The sequence below is a fragment of the Ammospiza caudacuta genome, chromosome 21, assembly GCF_027887145.1.
Source record: "Ammospiza caudacuta isolate bAmmCau1 chromosome 21, bAmmCau1.pri, whole genome shotgun sequence".
Taxonomy (NCBI): Eukaryota; Metazoa; Chordata; class Aves; order Passeriformes; family Passerellidae; genus Ammospiza; species Ammospiza caudacuta.
The window spans coordinates 11,234,525-11,257,947 of record NC_080613.1 but is presented as its reverse complement, the minus strand read 5'-3'; the positions used below and the strand labels follow the sequence as shown (position 1 = coordinate 11,257,947).

Below are 23,423 nucleotides of genomic sequence, written 5' to 3'. Positions count from 1 at the left end.
CTACACCCTCAAGGAAAACAAAACCTAGTTCACAGTGTTGAGATGGTGTAGTCAAAAGAAAAAAAAAACCCACAAAATCCAGCGGTGGCTTGTGTCCAGTATTTGTGCATGTACCCCCAGGCTGGCAGAGCTGTGCCCAGGAAGGGGCCGGGCCCCTGTCTGCAGCACATGGGCACAACTCCTGCTGCCAGCTCCAGAGCTGCTGAGAGCCAAAAAAGGCCCGGCAGCATCAGCAGTACCAGGAGGGTGGGGAGGAAAGGGCTCCCAGCAGGAGGGGCTGCCAGGCCGTGTTCCCGTGGCCTGAAGGGCTCAGCCTGAGCTTTGCTGCAGCACCGACTCTCCCACAGACCTTCCAAACGTGCTGGGGCAGGAGCACCAGTTCCCACCCTGAAAGCAGCCCAGACCCCCCAGCCCCAAGTGAGCCAGTGTCTCCACAGCCCCTCCTGGCACTGCAGAGCCCCCAGCCCCGCTGAGGCAGCACCCCGTGAGCAGACATTCTGATCAACACAGAACAAGCTCCCCCACAGAACACTGAACTCCCAACAATTCTGTGAGCAGAGCTGACTCTCCTGTCCCTTCCCAGGCTTTTCCAAGCATCCCTGGGGAGCTGCTGTAGATGGGAGCAGGGCTCTGCTAGCCTGGATTTCCTCATAAGGCACAGCGTGAGAGCAGCAACACAGGGCTTGATCTGTCCCGCGGGACAGGCTGGAGGGAACTTCACAAAGGGAGGGGTCTTGTGACCCCTCTCCCTGCTCAGGCTGTGCTGTCACCAGCTTCTGTCCCCCTCCCCCAGCAGCAGGGGCTGGCTCTGTCCCCAGACCCTGCACACACACATGTGAGAGGTTCCATGCACTGATTCCAAAGGGGGCTCCCAGGTCACCCCAGCACCTGTCTGGAGAGCACCTGGCCAGCACAGCAGCCCTGGGTGCAAGAGGTTCAGCTTGGGCCGAGGTGCAGCTCAGCCAGCAGGGCACTGGGCACCCCTGAGCTCCTGGTTCCATGCTCACTGCTCCAAGGTCAGCAAGGTTGGAGGCCCCTGAGCTCCTGGGCAGCAGCAGGGACATTCCAAACAGCCCCAGGGGCAGGTCAGGGCTGTGCCAGCACATGGCGGGGACAGCCAGACCTTGCAGGGCTCCCTGCCAGGGCAGAGCCTGATGGTGTTCTGGACCCCTCAGGGTGGCTATGCCAGAGCCAGGGTGTGAGCAGACCACAAGCCTGGCAGGCTCTGCAGCCACCAGACACGGGCTGGGCACCTGGCAGGAGCTGCTGGCAGTGGAGGGCCAATCCCTGGCAGCCACTGAGGAGGGTGACCACGTTCCAGCCTCGCTGCCTGAGGAGCAGCACAAGCGCCAGCCAGGGCCCCTGATCAATGCAGGGTGCTCACAGCTGGTTCCTGTCACCCACACATCTCCTGTGGCACATTCAGCTACTGACAGGGGTGTGAGAAGCTTCGAGTTCACCCTGGATCAGGGCCCATCCAGAGCTACTCATGGCCACAACAAAGCTGTAGAGGGCACTATGCAGGGATGTGGCAGCCAGTTCTTCCCCACTAACACTGAGACCTTCTCATAGTTGCTGAACCTGTGCTGTCCAGAGGGAAGGAACCCAGGGACAGAAAGGGGACAGCATGCTTCACTTCTCCAGCCCCCAGATCCTACCCAGGTGGCTGCAGGTTCAACGTGGGGCCAAGTGGAGGAAGAGCTCCATGGTGCTGCCACCGGGAACCAGGTGCCCCATGACTCCTGAGCTCAGGGATGGGGAGGAACAGTGAGGGAGACCTGCTGCTGGTGACTGCAGGCGCTGTGAGAGTGCAGGGGCTGGCCAGCAGTGCCCCCTGCATGGGCACACAGCACACATCCCATGGCCAAGGCTGCAGTGCCCAGACAGACACGGCAGTGCAGCTGCAGATGGATGTGGAGCTCAACAGCAGCAGGAGCCCGAGGAAGGCTGGTGGAGCTGTCCCACCATGGAAATGCAGCCAGTTCTCTGTGTCTTTGCCTATGAGCAAAGACAGCTCCCAGCACAGCACCCATCCCACCCAGTGCTGCTCAGCACACAGGACAGAGAGGGGCAGGGCTTGGAGCTTTCAGGGTGCACACCGAGCTCTGTGCCACCCTCCTCTCCTGGCACAGGAGGGAAAATCTCCACAGCAGATTAATTTCTTCACCACAGGCATCCCTGGTGCTGCCCCATGGTCCCTCCTGGGCAACAGCACCTCCTGCCCCATTCCACACTCCAGCACACACCACCCATCACACACCCAGAAAGGGCTGGACTAAGGGCTCCCCTGCCCTGCAGCTGGGCTCAGCACCCTCCTAACACACCAACGGCATCAAACCAGTCTGTGTCTCTCTTGCCCAGCTGGTACTGCAGCTGTCACACACCCTCCTGGTCTCCCAGGGTGTGGAGCAATCAGCAGTGCAGAGCCACGGCACCCCACAACTTCCAGGAACATGGAGATCTCAGAGGGAAATCCTAGACAGCGGAGCCAAAATCCACAGGAGGTGGAGCTCAGGCAGGGCAAACCGCTGTTTTACTAGAGAGCTGTGGATGTTGGCTAAACTGGTAGAGCAAGAGCTGCACTGGTTTCCACTGGAGTCCAGACAGCAGCAGTTCAGACATCCAAGTCCCTGCAGGGAATCTTCCATATTCCACAGCCTGCCAGTGTCCACCCAACCCTCTCCGCAGGAGAGCTCCTATCAGACACCTCATTTCCACTCAGAGCAAAGGTCCCTTTTCAGGAAGGGCTTTTCCCCTCTCTGTGCCCCCTCTTGCTCTCAGACCCACCTGAAGTGCAGCACAAGCAGGAGATGCCCTGGGCAGTGCTGGCTCCATGCTCACTGCTCCAAGGTCAGCAGGGTTAGAGGCCCGTGAGATCAACGATGGCTTTAATAAAGATGGCATCATCACGCACGTAGGAGTTCTTGGCTTCCATGACGGACACGGGGCAGAAGAGGGGGCAGCCGCTGGCGATGTTCATCTCCGTGACGGGGCGCTGGAAGGACGAGGACGTCACGTCGGGGCGGAAGGCATCGATGATGTGCTCCCGGTTATTCTGGTCCAGAAGCATCAGGGTGACCTGTGGGGAAAGGTGAAAGCACAGAGGAGTGGCTGAATAAAAGACACATGGAAGCCCAGTCCAGTGACCTGCATGCAGGTAACCAGCAGCCACAGCCACCCTGTGCACCTGCAAATCAGAGAAATGCCTCTGAGTGGGACCAGCAGAGAACATCACCTCAGGAACATCCTGTAGAAACCCTCCCCATCCCCACATCCTGCCTATCGCTGGAAACTTCCCTGTGGCAGCACAACTCTGTCAGACTGACTGAAAACCTACACTCTGCTCTCAGAACTGACACTGCACTCAGGTACTTCCCTGAGCCAGGGCTGTTGTCCTCTCTGCATCTGCTTGTGCCCGCTCACTCCGCCTCCATGTGTTCCACAAACCTGCAGTGCCCAAGAGCTGGGATCTGAGCTCCTGACAGGGAATGAGCACCCACTGTCCCCAAGCTCTGAGGCCACCACAACCTTCCCTTGCCCCCAACCCTTGCAGAGGCTCTGTGCGATTCCCAACAGCCCATGTCACCCCCTTGCCCCACAGCACAGCCATTGCTCTCAGCACACCTGGGGAACCCCCAGGGCAGTCAATACTGCCTTGCCAAACGGCCCGGAGTGACAGTGCTGAGAAACTCAAGTGGGTGCTGAACCAGAGAGGCCATGGACGGGCACAGTGGGCTCTGCTCCAGACCCACCTTCTGGTTAAAGGGCCACCGCAGCAGCGCATCGTTAGGTCCCTTCATCACCACAAAAAACAGGGACAGGTGGGTGCCACGGCCGGTGCCGTCCCCATTCAGGTACACGCGCAGACACATCTTGTAGCCGTACTTGCTGGTGTAGAAAGCTGTTAGAGAAGAGTGGAACAGGCACAGTGAGGGTCCAATGCAGCACAGTCTAGCAACAGCAGATCTCTCTGAAATCTGAGCGCTCTGAAGTTTCGAATCTGGGAGAAGCCAGGTCTGGGCTGCACCAGAGGTGGTCTGGAAAGCCCAAGGCCAGGAAGTGCAGCCCCTGGCCTGAGCAGATGCTGTGCACAGAGCAGTCACCAGTCCCCTGGCTATTCCCTCACTGCCAGGGGAGATCTGCCCCAGATTTGGGCCAATCCTCCTGCACCTCAGGGCTGAAGGAGCTGTGGTTCATGGCAGCAACACTGGTGAGCAGGAACAAATCCCCCCATAAAGCACCTGGCTGGAAGCACAGCACTCTCAGCACCTCCACTGTGAGCTGATGCCTCTGATCCGGGCAGGGGCTCAAGCAAGTGAATATTTCTCATTTGGATTCCTACAGCATGGCTTGGGCATGGCCAGGATGGGATTTCAGGCACCTTCCTTCCCCAGCAGTCCTGGGAATGCCTGTATTGTGACACTAGACCTGTGTGGGGTCACAGCTTGGAAGGGGACCTGCCACAAGTCACCCTCCCACAGTGGCATACAGCACATCTGGGACTGGCTGGGCGAGGCTCAGTGGGCACAGGCAGAGATCAGGGGTCACAGCCAATATTTTACTGCAGGACTTGGTGCTTTTCTCAACAGGTAGACTATGAATAGCAGAGACACTGTGCTCTCCCACAGGGTGAGGAGCAAGAGATCGGATCTTTGTCACTGCATCCCTCTTGGAAATGCCCAGCTCATTTCCTCCACTCCTTCCTCCCCACCTGCTTTACCCAAAAGCTCTCAGGACAGATGACCCCTTTGTTAGTCCAAGGAGAATATCTCCACTGGGCCTTCTCAGCACTCTCATCACCCTTTGAATGTAAAACCCATCGAGGAACAGAAGGAAAGATGGTTCCAGAGTGGTGGGAGCAGCCAGGGAGAGGGACCATGCAGCTGGGCATCCTGCTCTCTCTGGCCCAGGTGAGGAGACGAGCAAGAAGCCAGTAAGGCCCTGCCCCTTCCCCCCCAAGACTGATAGCCTTCACCCTGGCTTGTCCTGGGTCAGGCCCTGAATGAACCTTCCTTGAACAACTTGCTGTTTTTAGATCAAGACTTTGCCCTTTGCCAAAACCCCGTGGCACTCTGTCCTCACAACACTGTAAGCAGTATCTCCACTTCCTTTTCTTTAACACAGATAACAGCTGGTATTTCCTTGCCTTTACATTTAATGCAAACCAATTACAGCCAATTCCCTTTCTCATCCCATCCACAGCCTGCATCTCCGTCCTCTCAGCCCTCTCTTCCCTCTTGGAACAGCACTGCTCTGCATGCTTCACTCTCCAAGATAAAACACTCCCTTCCATATGGAATATTTCTTTTCTCAGCCTGGCAGCATTTCCCAAGCAAAGGTCCTGCCACGAGACCCACACGCAGCTGAGATGCAAGAGATTTTGGGGACTTGGCACACCTGGAGAGAAGATGGCAGGCGAGCGGCCCGTTATCGCCTCCTGACGCTTCCGCGCAAACTCCGTTATCTTCCAGATGAAAACCCCATCGTAGGTGGAAGCCTCCATGTTGCGGATCTTCTCCTCCATCTCAGCCATGGCCAGGTCTTTAAGCCCAATGCTCCTCTCCAGCTGCCGGACCTGCTCAGTGGGACACGTGGTGCAGGTGAGAAACACGCAGGCCCTGGGGCCTGGGAGAGACCCCGGCAGCCCCTTGGGACAGCTCCTTAGGGAGAGACCTCCAAAATGGACAGGGAGCAGGGAGGGAGAAACTGAGCAACATAAGCCAATTCACTGAAGCTTCCTTCTCTGGAGAAGATCCATCAAAACAGCTTAGTGCTTGAGCTGGGAACTTTCCCGTAGCCAATGTAAAACTCCTTCCAAGGAGCTGCTCCATTGGCTGAGCAGTACAAGAAGTGTGGATGGGGAAAAAATCCCCAATAACTCAGCATTGTGACAAAACCAAATTGAGAAAGAAAAGAACCTACACCCTCTGGAGGGTTTGTCCCTGCCAGCTCACACAGGGTCACGGCAGATCAGCTGCCCAGAGAGCACAGGTGCGCTGCAAACTGCACAGCTCCAGGTGCCAGGAACACCAGGAGCCCTCCACAAGGGACTGTGCTGGAGCAGACTGGTGGAGGCAGCTCCTTCACACCTCCAGCCTGTCACTGCAGGCAGCAGAACTGATGGCACTCCTTTGGCAAAGGCAGCACTCATTTGGAAAAGTCTGGAAGGTGAGCAGCCCCACAGATTCAGTGAGATGCAGCACAAGGAGATGCAGTGAAATTCTGGGTGCTCTGGCTCTTGTCAGAAAATTGTGCTGAGGAAGAACCCCTCAGTATCTCACTCAGTTTGATAATTAACAGAGGTCTGATGCTTTAGACAGGTCAGTTAAATTCCCAGCTTTTCCAGGGAGCTGTTGAGGGTTGGGCATAGGCACACAGGGTATTTTACTTCTGCCTTCAGATTTGTGGAGTTTCAGGACCAAGTGGTGAAGCTTTGCTAGCTCATGACACAGAAAGGAAACAGGAAACAACCTCTGCTGGGAGTGTGGGAACCCAGGTGAGCAGTTACACACCTTGTTGCTCAGCGTTTCGATTTTCTCCTGGTCCAGCCGGTGCTGGCGACTGTAGGCCTCAGCTGTCAGGGACACTCTCTCCACCTCCCGGTTAAGCACACAGACAATGTTCTCAAAGGTAGCTGTTTTCCTCTCAAGGGCCTCACACCTTCCCAAGAGCTCTACAGACCGGGAGAGCTCCGACTCCGAGCACAGTGAGTTTGCTCCCAGAAGTGGGGAACTGTTTTGTGATGAGGAAGGGACAGGAAGGGGCTTCAGGTCCCCAGCACCAGTCTTGAGGCTGAGCACAGAGCTCAGAAGCATGTAGAGATGCTCTGCCAAACACTTCCTTTCGTGTTCTGGGAGCTTTTCATTTTCCACCTACATGAAGAGAAATACATCCCCCATTCAGCATGTGCAATCTACACTGTCACCATCCACAGAACAAATTCCTCCTATCCAGGTTGTCTCTGTCCCTCTGGGAGCCTCTCAGGATCCCCGGCCAGCCCTGAGTCCCAGACACCGGGGGCAGCCCAGGCACGGCCACAGCAGGGAGACACTGTCTGTGCCCTGAGGGTGCTGAGGGGAGACACTGTCTGTGCCCTGAAGGAGACACTGTCTGTGCCCTGAGGGTGCTGAGGGCACCTGGGCTGGTGCCTTTGCAGCAGGAGACACATCGGTAGGAGATAAAGGGCCGGCTCTTAGCAGGGGTTAATCCAAGGTTTTATTCTAGGAGTCTCGAAGGAGGTCCTGCACCTCAGGGGGCTCCTGCTGAGAGCCCCGGGAGAGGTGCCAAGGTTACATTAAAAGGGAGGTGGAAACCCAAAGTAGAGAACTTTTACTGACCAATAAGTGACCCTGAGGGATTGGTACTGGGGGATGGACATTTAGGACAGCGTATGGGGCAAGGCTTGGGGGGCTGACCCCTGGCCTCTGGCTGATCGCTCGACATCCTGGGCTGAAGCTTCTAGATGGAGGGGATGGAATGCTGAGTGATTGACAGAGAGCCAGGATGGGGGTTTGGGGGTGATCTCATCCAGGGAGAGGGATTACACAGGTAAAGGGAGGGGGTACAGTTTGGGATAAACCATTTGGGAAAAATACGAGGATACAAAACCAAAACTACTTCAAAGTGTTACAAAGTATAAAAACACACTACAACACAGGTCACAACATCAGCTTTAAATTTACAATTTATAGGGGGGAAAAAACAAAGAAATAATGGAAAAATGTGTTTTGGTGGGGGTGGTTTGGGTTTTTGTTTAGTTTTAGAAATGTTTCAAATCACATACAATGAGGGTTGCTAAACGCTTCCCCCAGCTGTACTAGTCTGCTCTGCCTTCCTCCAACCCCTCCCAGAAAAGCTCTGTCAGATGTACCTAACAGCAACAAAGGACAAAGCCTCACATAACCTCCTGGAGGAGGGATTTATTTGAACCAGTAGGACCTGCAGAAACTAAGTGACATAGAGAAACGGCCTGGCCCCAGTACTTTGCTTACAGAATCACTGTAATCACAAGTTATTACACACTTGCTTGGATGTGAAGAGACCTTAAAGCTCATCCTGTCCAAGGGATCCCAGGACAGCCACAGCTCCTCTGGGCACCCTGTGCCAGGGCCTTCCCACCCTCACAAGGAACAATTTCTTTCTAAAAATCTCATCTAAACCTGACCTCTGGCAGTGTGAAGCCATTCCCCCTGAAAGTAGCATAACCACCCCAGTCCCAAAGCACTTAGAGTGCTCTTAAAGTAGAAGGAGATTTCATCCCACAGGAATTTAATCCCTGGGATGCGCAGATTCTGCACAGCAGATGATGTGAAGCTCCCTGTGCAAGGGGGTTAATCAAATACCTGAAGGAAAACAGATGTAACACACGTGACAGTTTGGGCAACAGCAGTTTGCAGGAACTCTAATGCTAGGACTGAAAAGCCCCAGGGAAATCCAAGAGAGGAGCCCTTACCACCTCAGCACAGCCCACAGCCTCGAACCGGCACGGTACTTTGGATCTGCCACACGTCTTCACATGGTCCCGAAACTAGACAGGGAGGAAGGAGAGCAGTGTTAGATCTCACGTGTCCCTAGTGCTCCCTTGTCACCCCACAGACATTTGGGAAACTACAGCCAAGCTGAAGAATGCCCAAGCTATGGCTAATCACTGTCACAGTGCCCACTAAACCTGGGTTCTGCCCACCATCAGGTGTGACTTTCACCGGAATACAAATACAGCCCTGACACCTGAAGGAAGCCCAATTTCTCCTTCTCTTGATGGCTGGGAGGTCTCACTGCTCACCTGCACATGCAAGAGTGAAAAAGCAATGGGTACAGGATCAGGCTGTGGATGCAGAATAATGAGCTTCCCTGAGGGCTGAAGAATGGGAGGCACAGGCAATAAGCCCATGAAACAAGGGCACATTCATTTTGGGCACTTCACACAACTCTGGTAAGGACGTGCTACAGGTTGGTATTTTTACCTCCATCCCAGCATTACATTTCTGCTGAGAGGTGCCACTAACCCCTCAGCACTGAGATGACTCGTTCAGGTTCCCACACAGCACATGATTAATCCAATGAGCACTGTCACAGCTTCAGCTTGGGTTTAATGCACCTCTCACCATCAGATACCAGAGCTCTGTTCTGAACACCACCATATTCCCTCCCCACTTAACTCCTACATCTGCTACAACAGATGTCAATTAAAACTGATTTTAAACCACTTTTTTAGAGACTTCTAGATCCATGTGGCTTGTGTAATGAGTCAGATTACTCGGAGTTAACATGGCAGCAAATAATCAACAAGATTTTGGAGAAATAAACACAGGAGTTAATATTTAAACACAGAGTAGATCACCCATGGGGACTCCATGAGGTGGCTTCCTGCAGGGCTTCATCTCCCACCTGCAGAGAAGCTGGGCTGTACCCCAAACCCCAGCCTGCAGACAAGGTGGACTGTACCCCCACCTCTAGCCCCTCCTTATGCTGCCCATTTGGAAGAACTCTTTTGCTCCTCTTTTTGCTGCCTCTGTTCCCCTGCCCTGCTAAAGGGCTTTTTCCAACACTGCTACTAAAAATATTTGACTGTAGAAGGCAAGATGGTTTCAGATGAATGTGCTTTTTGAAAATGTTCCCCAAAACTTGAATTTTTCAGACTCTTGAGCCTTGTTCCAGGAGCCAGCAGCCTGGAAATTCTATAGACATGGATTCCATTAAATTATTACTTAGATATCAATTAATATAGCTGGACATGGGCTCTGTTTCCAAAATTGCAGCAGTAGTTGATGCAGTTGATGCAGAGCTCTACACAGAAGATAAACCCATAAGTGAATTTTCCCACAGGGGCTCTGTCCCCATACATGGTCCCAAGGGAGGTGGCAGTGGCAGCACCAACACTGACCTGTGAGCGCCCCTGAGCCACATTACCTCACACCTATCCTATGGAAAACTCACATCCACATTAACAGCTGCCACTCAGTTGTTTTCCCCACTTCATTTCCTAATGGACTCTGTTCCTCCCTGCTGCCAGAATGCCAAACTCAGCCCATCAGGACACCAAATACCCCCACGGCACAGAGTCAGATGGATGGATACCTTCTCCCTGGGAATCTTCTTCCCACAGCCTTCACAAGTCAGTGGGAATTCAGGGCAGACTTCATCATGAGCCTGTGAAGGAACATACAGGAGATATTTGTCCTCAGATAAAAGGTTCATGGAGGTTCTGTGATAGGCACAATCCCAAGGGGCTGGATTTATGCCTTATTAGAGATGAACACTGGATTTACCAACCTACACTCAGACCTTAGTCACGCTGATCCCTCTGAGCTGCTGACTCATTGTGTGACCTCCAGGCTCCCCCAATTTTGGGTGCCTATGTAGCACCCAACCTCTATTTAAAAGATGCTACAATGATTTTTAAAAAATTCAAATTATTGCTTTGATGGCCAAGATAATCAACGGGAAACTCCATTAATGGCTCTGCCAGGAGAAGACACGTTGATGCAGGTTGAGTGGAGTGAGCCACTGCCTCAGCAGGATAATTTGGGTCGTTTTTCCACTGTAATGGTTATCAGTCAGCTGAGGCATAGGCCCCGTGACAGCTCATCACATGCCGGGCTGAGCTGTCTGATTGTATCTTCACATTTGAACTAGAATACCATTTTTCAAGCAGAAAGAAAACAGCTGCACACTGTTTTTAAACTGTTTCATTTACCAGTCCCTGCACACAAGCAATTGCCTCTGCAGCCAGACTCAGGGTTGGATGATGGCCAGAGAGGTTGAACAAACGATCAGGGCAACGTGATCCTCTGTCCTCAGTAGAGTCTTTGGCAACAGTGCTGGCTAAATGGAATGCTGGAACATGCCACTGCTTCTGTACCATTTCCACGCTGCTTAAACCTTCTTGTTCTACATCCACCAGTTGAAACAAGGCACTGGAAACACCATGAATATGCAGATCAAAACTCAAATTAAAAAATAAGAGCACTGAAGTCTCCTGCCACGGTAGGGACACAAAAAAAATCCAACCAGGAGCATTTCTAATGCAGCTGTCTGAACCGAGGTGTTGGAAAACTTGGTCACAATGAATCTCTGTTACCTTCTAGGGGAACACACACAAACCTCACCGTGTCACACACCAGGAAGTGAAAAGTGAAACCAGCAGTAACTCCACCCCGGCTTCTTGGTCACTCTCTCCTTTTTATGCTTTAAGTGAGTAACTTAAGCTGAGAGTTTCACTGTGTGTCCCTGGAGAGATGACTGGCCAGCCAGCGGGGTCTGGAGGGCACTGCTGCCTGCAGAGGAGGAGGAGGCCAAGTGTCTGCCTTTATCCCACTCACTCAGAGGGAGTGAGCCCTTTTTCCTACCCACCTACTGCTCTCATGTTCTAGAAACACCCAGTAACATCTACCCCATGAACCACAAAGCACTGGCAGAACAGATGGTCTGGCTGAAAGAAGGAAATTTCACTGCAGAGGCAACTATTTTAAAAGGGAATATTTTAAACTTACGGTCTCCCATGCCAACATGTGGGTGTGAAACTACCACACTCCCCACCTCCCAGCATTTATCCTCCATCCCGATTCCCCTCTGCACCATGATGTAACAGCCAAGAATGGGCAGCCCTGCCTGCAGCATGGGAAGGAGCTCAAAGAGCAACTGCTGTGTATGTAAATAGTTAAAGACACCAGAGGCTTCAGCCAGCGCAGATCCAAACATTTCTGTATAAACAGTTTCAGGTTCTTCTGGAAACCCCTGTTCCTCCTGTCCCACGTGGGTGTCAGAACAGAGATAGATGGTATCACTCCTGGAAGAAATCCAACCGACCCTGGAGCCAAGAGCAGGGGCTGGCACTTGAGCCTGATCTGCCACACTCCACTCCCCCTGCAATGGGGCAATCCTCCTGTTTATATCTTTCCCAAACCCATAGCTGTAGCTTCTGCTACAGGGATAAGCACCACTCACACTCACATCCAGGCACTTGCTTGGAAAGTTTTTAGAAAGCTCCAAGTGGAGCTTGGAGCTGTGCATGGGACTAGGCAAGAGCAGGCACTCTCCCAGAGGGAAACCAGAATGGAAATCAAGCTGGACAGGGATCAGAGAGAGGGGACAGCCATGGAAGAATTCAAGTGGAGCTGGAAGACAATGGCTCACCCAGCAAGGCACACACCAGCCTGCAGCATCCAACAGCAGGAGTAGGAAAATCAAATGGGGCAGAGTTAACAGCCTTCAGCAACACCCGGTTCTTCCCACTGAATTACAACCAAAGCCGCTGATTGATCAATTTCCTTCCCTAATAATAAACAGTGACACAACCCCACAGCAGCCTGCCCATCACCCACCACCATCAGACATGTCATTCTCTGGCAGCTCACCAGAAAGGTTAGAAAATCAGAGACCGCTGCCCGTGGGAGGACCAGGGCAATGGAGAGGATCACAGTCAGGGACTGTGTGTGAGGCAAATCAGAATCACAGAATAATTGAATGGTTTGGGTTGGAAGGGACCTTAAAACTCATTTCATTCCACCCCACTACTGTGGGCAGGGACACCTTCCACTATCCCAGGTCATTCCAAGTCCCATCCAACCTGGCCTTGGACACTTCCAAGGGATGGGGCAGCCACAGCTGCTCCGGGCAACCTGTGCGTGGGCCTCACCACCCTCACAGGGAAGAATTTCCTGTTAACATCTAATCTAAATCTCTCCTCTTTTAGCTTAAAACTGCTCCCCCTTTTCCTGTCACTATCTGTCCATGTAAAAAGTCTCTCTACATCTTTTTCAAGCCCCCTTTAAGCACTTACAGGCTGCAGGGAGGTTTCCCCAGAGCCTTCTCTTCTCCAGGCTGCTCAAAGGTGCTGAGCTCTCCTCCCTGCCTGCAGGCCTACTAGCAAATGGAGCTGCCCGTGGGTACTGGGAATCTCCCACCTCAATATCAGGAAAGCAGAAAAGCTGTATATGATTTAAATTTGCAGTATTTGCAGACAAAGTTTCTCTCTGGACACTCCGGCAGCAGGATGAGGCCGTTTCATCCCGGCCAGCAAGGGCAGCACTCTTGCATTGCAGCTGTGCAGGGGAGTGAAGGCATACAGAGGGAAAAGTGAAAAGTGGGTTTTGGTAAGGGCAGCTGATCCCTGGAGCACACAGTGATCATTCCTAAGGACGCTGAGAGCAGATCTCACTGTGCTCTGAAGCTTCCTCATGAGGGGCAGCTCTGACCTCTGCTCTGTGTGCCAGTGACAGGACTCAAGGGAATGGCTGGAGTTGTGTCAGGATGAGGTTAGAATGGATATTAGGAAAAGGTTCTTCCCCCAGAGGGTGCTGGCACTGCCCAGGCTCCCCAGGGAATGGGCACGGTCCCGAGGCTGCCAGAGCTCCAGGAATGTTTGGACAGCACTGCCAGAGATGCCCAGGGTGGGGTTGTTGGGGTGTCTGCTGGTGTCTTGTGCAGGGCCAGGAAATGGACTGCATGATCCTTGTCCATCACTTCCAGCTTGGGAAATTCTCTGGTTCTATACAATGCCAGGGTGAGTTGCTCCCCTACTTCTCCCTCAGCCAAAAGGGAAAACTGCACTTTAATCTGATCACCATTTCACCTCAGGGCATCCCTAAATTCAATTTCAACTCTGGAAGAGGCTTCTGCTGGAAATCATTATCTCCATACTCTGGTGGACAGGACATGCCCCTGCTGCCAGGCTGCTCTGCTCATAACCTGCCACATCCATACAGGTCCAGTTTTTTATTTGAGGTCTTGTAACCATGCTAGGAATTCATCAGCATGACACTGGGCTCCCCCTCCAGCCAAGGGACACGGCAGGCAGCTGGGAAATGCCACTGCTGAAGCAGCTCCTGTGAGATACCTCTGCCAGAGCCCATGGAAAGGCCACAGCAAAGGGCAGGACTGGCAGAGGGACAAGGGACAGCAGGACAGGCTCAGAGTGATCTGCACGCTGCAGCTCGCCGGCAAAATCCCCAGGTCTTGGAAAGTCACTCCATCAGTCTCCTCTGAGCACAGCAACAGTAACCACAAGCAGGTTACTGCAAGGTTAGCTGGAAGGGAGCAACAAGAAGGAAACAAAACTACCAGGATGGCAGAGGAAAGCCAGCTGCCATGACACGGGGCTACGAGGGCTTGGGTGGTCTCCAGCCCCAGCACTGCCATGTGCAGCACTTGGCTTCTTGGACACAGTAACAAGGAAAAGGGTGGGCCCATGAAATTGTACAGAAAACATTGAAAATGAGTCTCCAGTATAAAACAGAGTTTGGAGGGAAGCCGAATCCTTTGCGCTAAGAAGCATCGGTTGCTTCGTGCGCCTCTGTCAGTTTCCCAGGGGCTCCAGAGCCTGCAAGATGGAAATGTGCCACACAGGGCAGGTGCTTTGGGATGCCCTGCTCCTCTGAAGTCCCCATGCCCTTCTGTGCTGCAGCTCCTCCTGCCAGAGAAGTCCTAAGCTGGTTCTATGCCAGGATTGCTTGAACCTTTCCCCATACAGGTGAGCCAGGCTACCAGGCACAGGGTGACCACACACCCAGGCCTTGTGCCTCTGCACGGAGCCCAGCAACACAAGGCTGGAAAGCAGGAACCCAGTCTATAATTCCCAGTGCCAAATGGGAATGGGAGCTTTCTGAGACCATCACACAGGCTGGTGCCAGACACAAACTCCTCCCTTACTGGGACATGTTGTTGACAGATCCAAGCAAGTTCACTTGGCATCATTTCAAAGAAACTGTCAAAACCAAAGATGAAGTTTGCATCACTAGGTACTGTTGGCTCCAGCTGGGCAGGCAGTGAGGGCTTGGGAACCCAGCACACCCTCACTGCTCTCAGTGCCCTGGTGCCCACCTGAGTGAGGACAAAAGGCAGAAGAAGCCTTGTGGGGTTTCCTGTGGGCCTGGCTCAAGCCTCTGTTCAGACCCAGGGCAGGAACTCTTGTTTTCAGTGTTGAAGTTTTGTTCATCAACTGTTAGGGCTCATCAGACAGAGGTTTGATTTGGGGATTGCTGGCAGAGGGACACGAAGGCAGTGTTTCAGGTACTGAAGACAAGTGTGAAGGCAAGAGTGATTTCTTAGCGCAGAGGAAAGTACAAAATGCATTTGAAGCAGTAGCAGGTTTTCTGTAATTTTTAAAAAAAGGTTCTGCCACTCCTGGTTGCTTTCAACTATGAACAAGCATGAAGTGGTGGTACACTCCAGGATGCTTTTTCCAAACGCCTCCACAATTCCCCCACCTGCATTCATGGTGAGGGGTTTCCTCACAGCATAGAGCCATATGAACCACACTTAGCACTCCCCTCCACTTCAAACCTCGTGACTTACAGCTTTTCATTCTCCAAGGAGCAGATGTCAAAACCATTAAGTTTTGGGTCACAAGAAGAAGGCTGAGCTGGTTTCAGAAGTGAAGAGCAGACCCTCTGCAGCTGGGGCTTTCCAATTCCCTCCCACGCCTGCTCTCTGGCACTCGCCATGGCTCTGCCTCCCACCATGGTTTGGACAGGAAATCGCTGGTGACTGGGCAGCCAGCTACACCAGCTACTGTGGGGACTGTGGCTGGGGTGTGCTTGTGGGCCTCAGCTCTGGCTCTGGAAACTATAGGTGTGTCTGATCCCTTTTCCAAAAGCAGAAGGTCCTTTTGGTCACATCCATGTGCAAGTCAGGGATTCTCTCACCAGAAAATTGTCTGGTCCTGCTGGAGCTAGCTGCAAACTGCACTTCACCATCAGCCCAGAATTTGGAGCCAAAACCTTCAGAAGAAGCCAATAAATGCTGCACTGGGTTTTAAAGAGAAGGCTGGTCACCCTGCTACAGAGCACCAAGTGCTCCTGCCACAGCACCTCAAGTGTTGTACCCCACACAGGCAACAATGATACAACACCCAGAGGAACAACTTTGTGGAGCAGGAGACAGGTGAACGAGCTTCAAAGACCAACAGCTCTCCTCTAAGCAATGTGCAAAACCCTGAAGATGAAGTTTCAGCCTCAGCTGAAAATCACCACCAAAACCCGTTGGGGCACTGCCGGGTTACAGCTGGGAAGGAGGGGCACGACACGCTCAGGGCCCCAGGAGCCCTTCTGAAGAGAGAGCTTTCCCTGGGTAAGGCATGGCAGGGGCTCCACAGCATCTCCTGAGTATGAACAGGGGGCAGAAAGGAATGCCTGGTTATCCTGTTCTTCTGGAGCCAGGAAGCCCCATAGCCCAGAAGGGGCTGCAGACATCCTTTCTGACACCACAGGCTTTTGAGTAACATCACCTGGGATCGGAGTTTTGCACCTTCTGCAGCCTTCCAGGTTCCACTTACAAAGAACTTTCTAAAATCAAAATGACAGCAACAAACTCGAGGAAAGCACATTGTTTCCAGCTTGTTCCCACACCTGACTGTTGCCTGGCCTCAGGAGCTGAGCTGATCTGAGCCCCACAAAACTTAGTTTAAACACCAACATCATGTTTAAGCTTAAAACTTAAAAACTTCCTAAACTTGGACAATTTCCTTATGTGTCAGTTAATTCTGCTTCCAGCAGAAGAGGGCTGCATTAAATTCCCTGTCTGGGGTAACCAAGGGGAATGCCAAAGCTGACCCCGTGTGCCCCCCTCCTCAGCCCCCTCCTCCCATCCCAGTCCTGGGGGGAGGACACAGGAAGGGAACTGGTGGGATGAAAGGCAATCATAAAAGGTGTATGAAAACTGATGCTGAAAAACAGGAGAGGGACATGGACAGCCAGAGGTACTGTAGGGTGGGAGGAACACACCAGAGCTGAGGAACTACAAACTCCCTCTCCTGGATATCACTGGGACTGTTTTTGAGATTTTTTCCTTTTGCTTTAATGGGCTGAATTTAGTTTCTGCAGCCCTTCTCAGACTTTGCTCTTGAATCTAAAGGCTCATGCCCACAGCCTGATTTTCAAAATGTACATGCAGACAGACTCATCAGTAAAAAAGGTCACTAATAAAAGGAAAAACCCTTCAGCCCCCTGCCCCAAACTACTTTATCCAAATGCCACAAAATATTTACAGACTCTGAAAAATGCAGCCATAAATCCAGACTTAAATATTTCATATGCTCCACACAGCTTGAAGCAGAGTGCAAGTCATGTCCAAGCAAACAGCACTCATTCAATTTTGCGTTTTCCTTTGAGAGCCAAACTTTAGTCTGAACAGAAAGCAAAACTGAAATCCATTTTACTCCTTTTCTTGAGGTTTAAGCTTTCCAGCTGCAGAACATGTTTCCCCTGTGTGTGCCCTGATAAGATTAGCAAATCAGAAGTTTGCAAGGGGAGAGCAGCCTCTCTCAGCACAACACACGATTTTAAAATTAGCAAACAGTGAATTCACTCTGAGGGACTTTCCATGTCCTGTCAGAAATAGCTCTGAGGTACTTTCCAGAGTGGGAGTGCTGAACTGCTGCAGGACGCTACCCACAGCACAGCTACGGATGCAGCTCCTCTGCAGCAGGCAGCTCTGCACTGTGGCCCTGCAGCCTGGGTTTAACCTTAGCCCAAGGTATCACAAGGCTCTGGGCTAACACAGCCACTCAACGCCTCCTTTCCCAGCCCTCTTCAGCGACACACATGGCTTTGGCAGCATGGGGACAGCCAGACCTGATTAAATGCCACAGCTCTTTGGCAGGCATGTGAGAGAAGATAACACAAGCCAGACCTTGCCTCCTCCCACCAGTTCCTAGGAAAGAGCTAACTTTTCCTGAGAGGGCACAAAATAACCTCCTTCCTTAGGCTGAATGCCACCAGGGCAGGCAGGAGAGGTGAGTCAGCCCCTGAGAGGAAACAGCCAGCACTGCTCCAAACCCTCACACCCTTTCTACCACACAGGACTCCCCCAGACTCATAAAACCCCTGGCAGGGAAGATATCACAGATGCCCCAGCACCACAGCCCACGCACGCCAGGGCCACACATCCATCAATCATCCTTTGTCCCAGCAAACGCCAAACTGGGGTTTGGGAAGATCAAGTGGAGAGTGAAAACAAAGCACAGGCTCATCCATATGGGAGCTTTTCATCAGCAGTGTGCAAGGTTCTGAGGCATCACATGCTTCTGCAGCCCTGATCCCAGGACAGCTCGCTGCCCCTCTGAACTCCCAGAGGGAGCTCTGGCCAGACTCAAGCACTCTAACACTTGTCAGAATACATAGGCAGAACTTTAGGCAGCAGAAGATTTTTGCTGAGCTCTGCAAGAACACGTTAAGACTTTTCTTAAAACCAGAAGAAAAAGTTCAGCACAGCTCATCAGCCACAGCACAATCAACACTGGAAGTTGCTGACAGATAATATGGTTTAGTCTAATGAAGATGAGCTCACTATAATCATTGCAGAAGATATCGGACCTCTGGGCACCAGCAGAAATTAAAGCATGGAGCAAACAATCTGCAGACACCACCAGCACAGCCTGAACCTGAAACCTCAGTACCAGGGTACCCTGTTCCTGGACAGGCAATCCCCAAACTCTGTGCTGTGGTAGTGTTAAGCTTTTCATCTGACACTTCTTCAGTCCCACATCCACACCATGAGCCTCTCACAGATGTACAAATGGGGGTTCACAGCAGCAGAACCATTTAGCACCGACATCCTCATCTCTTGGACTAAACTTTGAGCACACAGCAGAAGGCTCAGACAGCAGGACAAGGAAGCAGAGCTGCAGAAGCATCTCTCTGCCAACAGGCAGAGGCACAGTCTGGGCAGAATGCTCAGGCCTGATGCACAGCTGTTGCTTCTTCCTTCCACTTTGCAATGTCAGGAGAATCCCAATGTTAGCCTGGACAGACCAAGGTTAAACCTGCTTCTGAAACACATCTCAGTCACTGTCAAAGCTCTGTAAACCACCAGGCTATGATCTTAATAAGGAGTGAGTGTGAACCACCAGGCTATGATCTTAATCTGGAGTAAGTGTGAAACACCAGGCTATGCTATCAATCTGAAGTGAGTGTTAGAGAGAAATAAAATGAACTCCTCTTATCTCAGGCCTCCAGCGTGGCAGTTCTGCCATTCCAAGAGGGATGACAAAATTGTCCTTCAGGAGCCAAAAGCTTCACATACAGTCACACACTACAGACCAAGCACCCCCAGCCACAACTAAAATCTGGATTAAAAAGCTAGTGGGCTCCTCGAGGAGAAATGAGATGAAAAAACCATCCTGTCCAGCAGCCTTGTGTCCCAGAACAGTTTGGGGTGATGGGTGACAGTACCCAACATCCAGTCCCACTGTCCTGGTAGCTTTGGAGACAGTTGAAATGGGATCAGGTCATTTGCTGTGAGTTGATGGAGTCTGAAGAGTTTTAGGTTCACATAATGCAGAGAAATTCACAACCATTTAACGGCACAGCAATTTCTTGACAGTCTTGTATGGCAGAAAAGAGCTGCAAGGAGAGCAGGTGGTTCCCATCATGGAAGTAACACGCTCACAAGCAAATCCCTGTGATCACAAGCAAATCTGAACTGATCTCAGTCCAGCCTGTGCCCTCAGCAGGGCACACAAATCCTCATTCAGGGAACCTCTCCAGCTGACAGTAAAGTCCAGGGATTTGACAACTTTCCCCCACTGTCAGTGAGCACAGACAACACCCTGAGCCTTCCCCAAGAACAGAGGGAAGAAGGATGCAGATGTGCCAAGCCTTGCTTTGGCCGGTACCTCGTACTCTTTGATGGTTCCCTTCCAGGTGCAGCCGCTGTTGATGCAGACAGCAGGCAGACTCTCCACCTCCCGCCGTGCTGCATTGTCTGGGAAAGCCTGAAATGGCAAAACAAGCAGACCACAAATATCACTGAGGCACTGCAGTTTGGATCAGGACTTTGAATTCTTTCTGAAAACTCCTCCCAGACCAGTTGCCCCATCAACCCTTGGAGGTGTGTTAACAGCAACCAAATCTCTGTGACAGCTTTAAGTAGGGCACCACTACACACATGTGACCTGGATTTCAGCACCGAGGAGTCCAACACAGTAATCACCTTCTCACAGGTGAAGAAAAGGGTTCCTACGAATAAGGAGTTCTCAGAGCTCATGTTTTAAGCAAAAACTGTAACTGGTATTACTGACACCAGTGTTCTGTTAGGTTTTCTTCAATGTACATTTCCTTACCGAGCTTGTTTCCAAAATAGAAATTCCTTCCTCGTATATTCCTTCCTGGATACAGCTGGCACACTTCTGAGGTCCAGCACTATCAGACAGAAAAATAATAATCAAACACAACGACAAAAAAAAAATTGTAAAAAAGATTTAACAATAAATTGACTTCTGGTAACTTTATGAAAGGACAGTGTTTTCTTATATTTAAAGCAACACATGGAGTCTTTGCTTGTGTGTATTGTTGATGCCTCTTTCTAATTTCTTTCTTCAGCCAATTAAACATTCTATTAGGCTTTCTTCAGACAAAGGTAGGAGTAAGATAGAACACAAAGAGACTTCTCTGGAAGCCAGTTTGTGCTTAAACCTCTCCCATTTTTACTCAACAGTGAAATGATGACTTTATGACTGTGATGAAGGAAAGAGGTGATAGACCTGGACTGCCTCCTCAATGGCAAAAACAGTGCAGGGGATTCTGGAAAAGAGAACTTTGAAGCATCAACAAAGGCAAGTCAGAGATTACACATTCCCTTAGAGAAGAGACTATGCTGAATCTCAATGACTGAACACAGCTCCCTTGGTGAGAAGGCTGTGAAAACAACACTTCTCTCTGCTTTTGTTCTTGAAAACGCCTTTTCAAATATTGTGCCTTCGCACTGGAGGCCCAGCAGTTACCTGATGATTCTCTTCAGGCAGTAGGAGCAGTAGCGATGGCCGCACTGCGCCTGGAACGGCCGCCTCAGGATGTTCTTGCAATCGGAGCACAGGTATTTGACCTCCAGTTTAGTTCCCAGGATCTCCTTTGCAAACCCAGGCTGGTTTAGATCCAGAGAACCAGGTGGAGAAGAGTTTGCTGCTGCCATGTGAACGAAAAGTTCTGGCTGTATCTCCAGAGACTGAAAATAAAAGCATTTTCTCCAACTGATTATAATTGCAGGGGGGTGATTTGTCATATAAACTGTGTTATCACAGATTATTAGACTGTCCTCCAACACAAGTAAACATACGGATGTAAACCACCCTAAACCCCTGCCTTCACCACCAAAATATGGGAGGAAACTTGAATTTAAGAACTAAATCCAGAACACAAAGACATGAAGGAAAGACCTAACAAATCTCCCTGTCTGAGCTGACTGAAATGCAGCCTGTTTAGAGATATCAAGACTTTTTGCTTTAAATAAGGTAAAAAACTGTCTTAAAGGTGGTAAGAAATAAATAGAATAAACTCAGTTCACCAAAACCCTGTTGGCCAGCACAGCCACAGCTTGTCAGCTGTCAGGAGGGACCAAAACTCTGCCCAGAGGCAGCTAGGCCAGCATGTTCCTGGGAGGAAGCTGGGTACACAGTGGAGCCCAGGTTTAGTGGTGGCACCCAATCAGGCACAAAGGGTTCCCCAGAGGGATGGAAAATGAGGACACAAGAGGCACGAGCAAACTGGAAAAAAAGGCAAAGAATAAAATGCTTTTGTTTTAGCTGCTTATGCATCTCATACCTTCATTCCCTGTGACTACATGCTACAGGCACCTAAAACACCTAAGGAGCACACCCGTGGAGTCCCCTGGTTTGGACGGGAAGGGAGTTTAAAGCTCACCTTCCACTGTCCCAGGCTGCTCCCAGCCCTGCCCAGCCTGGCCTTGGGCACTGCCAGGGATCCAGGGGCAGCCACAGCTGCTCTGGGCACCCTGTGCCAGGGCCTGCCCACCCTGCCAGGGAACGACTCCCAATTCCCAATATCTCATCGAGCCCTGCCCTCTGGCAGTGGGAAGCTGCTCCCCCTTGTCCTGTCATTTCATGTCCTTGTCCCCAGTCCTCTCCAGCTCTCCTGGAGCCCCTTCAGGCACTGGAAAGGGCTCTGAACTGAGGTCGCCCCGAAGCCTTCTCTTCTCCAGGCTGAACGCCCCGAGCCCGTCTCCGGGAGGAGCCCCCTCGAGCAGAGACACCGCGAAGCGGAGAAGAGCCCAGGGCTGCCCCCGTGTGGCCCGGACTCCCCGCGGCCAAGAGAGCTGTGCCGGGCCGGGCTCCAAGCGGAGCGAGGCCCGAGCCCGCCGCTCCCTGAGGGCCCCGCACTCACCGGCCCTCGCTGCGCGCCCCACCGGAAGCCCCATCAGGCCCCGCCCCCGGACACGTGTGGCGAGCCCGGGCCCCACCCACTGCCACGGGAGCGGCCCCGCCCACGGGAGCGGGCCGGCCCCTGACACCCCCGACACCACCACCCAGCCTTGCACTCCCAACACCTCCACACCGACACCCTCGACCACCCAACAACACCCACCTCTGCGCCCCCAATGCCCCCAACACACCATCACCCATCCCTGCATCCCCGACGCCCCGACTCCGACAACAACCCCACCGCCACCCACGTCTGCCCCCCCAATACCCTCACATCAATCTCTGTCACCACCCCACTGTCACACCCAGTTATGCCCCCTGCCACTGTCACTGTCACCCCCTCAGTCACCTCCCCTCAGCTCCTCAGTCACTCCCTTACCCCGTCCTCTGTCACTTCCCCAGCACCACTCCTCGCTGACTTTCCACTGTCCCCTGCCATATCCCTGCTTCAGGCGACCCTGCTGGGAAAGAGCCCAGATCCCGGGACACCCTCACACTCCCCCAGGACTACTCATCTACCCGCTGGGTTCCCTCATCCCTCCCCTGAGCCCACCTCATCCGCCTCCTAGGACCTCCTGGGTGCCCTCGTCCATCCCAGGGGCTTCCCATCCATCCCCTGGGACCCCCCCTCACACATTCATTGCATTTGCTGGAGGGGGAAAAAGACGGACAGTGGTGCTCAACCTGACCCACCCACGGTCCCATCGGAGACAGCCATCTCCCGCTGCACTCCACAGGTGAGCAGCCCCTGGTCCCTTGGAAATGGCCCGGAGCGTGCACCTGGCAGAATTGTTTTAAAGTCACTTTTGGCCATTTTGGGTACCAGTGGGCCCTCGCCTACCTGCGCACAGAGTGTCATGGCCACCTCGCGTCCCGTGGCGCGGCTCGGGGGACAGGTGGAGGTCAGCGGTCGGGAAGGATGGGCGGCGGCAGGACGGAGACGGCCGGACGGCGATGGCAGGAAAAATGCCGTGAGGGGGAAACGCGCGGCGCAGTCCGCACTGAGGTCACGGCGAGGTGCTTTTCGCAGAGGAACTTGTTCGGCAAAAGGTCACAGCAGCGAGATTTGTCACCCGGGATCCCCAGCCTGCCTGCCCCCCTAGCCTGGCTCCAGCGCGGGGGCTCCGGGGTTTTACCGCCCGCTGCGCCGCCGATGGGCGGGTTCTCACTGCGGGGAATTCACCCGGGGCCGGGGAAATCCTCGCCGTCAGAGCAGTGACACAGCGGCCACGGCGACTCTCCCGGGAGCCTGGCTGCGAAGACGGGGCCG

General features: G+C 52.6%; 1 protein-coding gene across 2 annotated transcripts; it reads right to left on the bottom strand.

The window, feature by feature from the left end:
- Positions 1 to 74: 74 nt before the first annotated feature.
- Positions 75 to 23,309, bottom strand: TRAF2 (TNF receptor associated factor 2). 2 transcript variants are annotated; one of them, XM_058818274.1, is made up of 10 exons: positions 22,995 to 23,309; positions 20,720 to 20,940; positions 20,060 to 20,138; positions 19,613 to 19,711; positions 10,078 to 10,149; positions 8,453 to 8,527; positions 6,513 to 6,872; positions 5,398 to 5,575; positions 3,753 to 3,901; positions 76 to 3,079 (listed from the first exon to the last, which is right to left on the bottom strand). In XM_058818274.1, the coding sequence occupies exons 1-10, from the start codon at positions 23,010 to 23,012 to the stop codon at positions 2,861 to 2,863; spliced, it is 1,470 nt and encodes a 489-aa protein (XP_058674257.1). In that variant the 5' UTR covers positions 23,013 to 23,309; the 3' UTR covers positions 76 to 2,860. The 2 variants fall into 2 exon arrangements, with proteins under 2 accessions (XP_058674255.1, XP_058674257.1); XM_058818272.1 differs by lacking the exon at positions 22,995 to 23,309 and having other exon boundaries at positions 75 to 3,079; positions 20,720 to 21,476.
- Between the last annotated feature and the right edge of the window lie 114 nt (positions 23,310 to 23,423).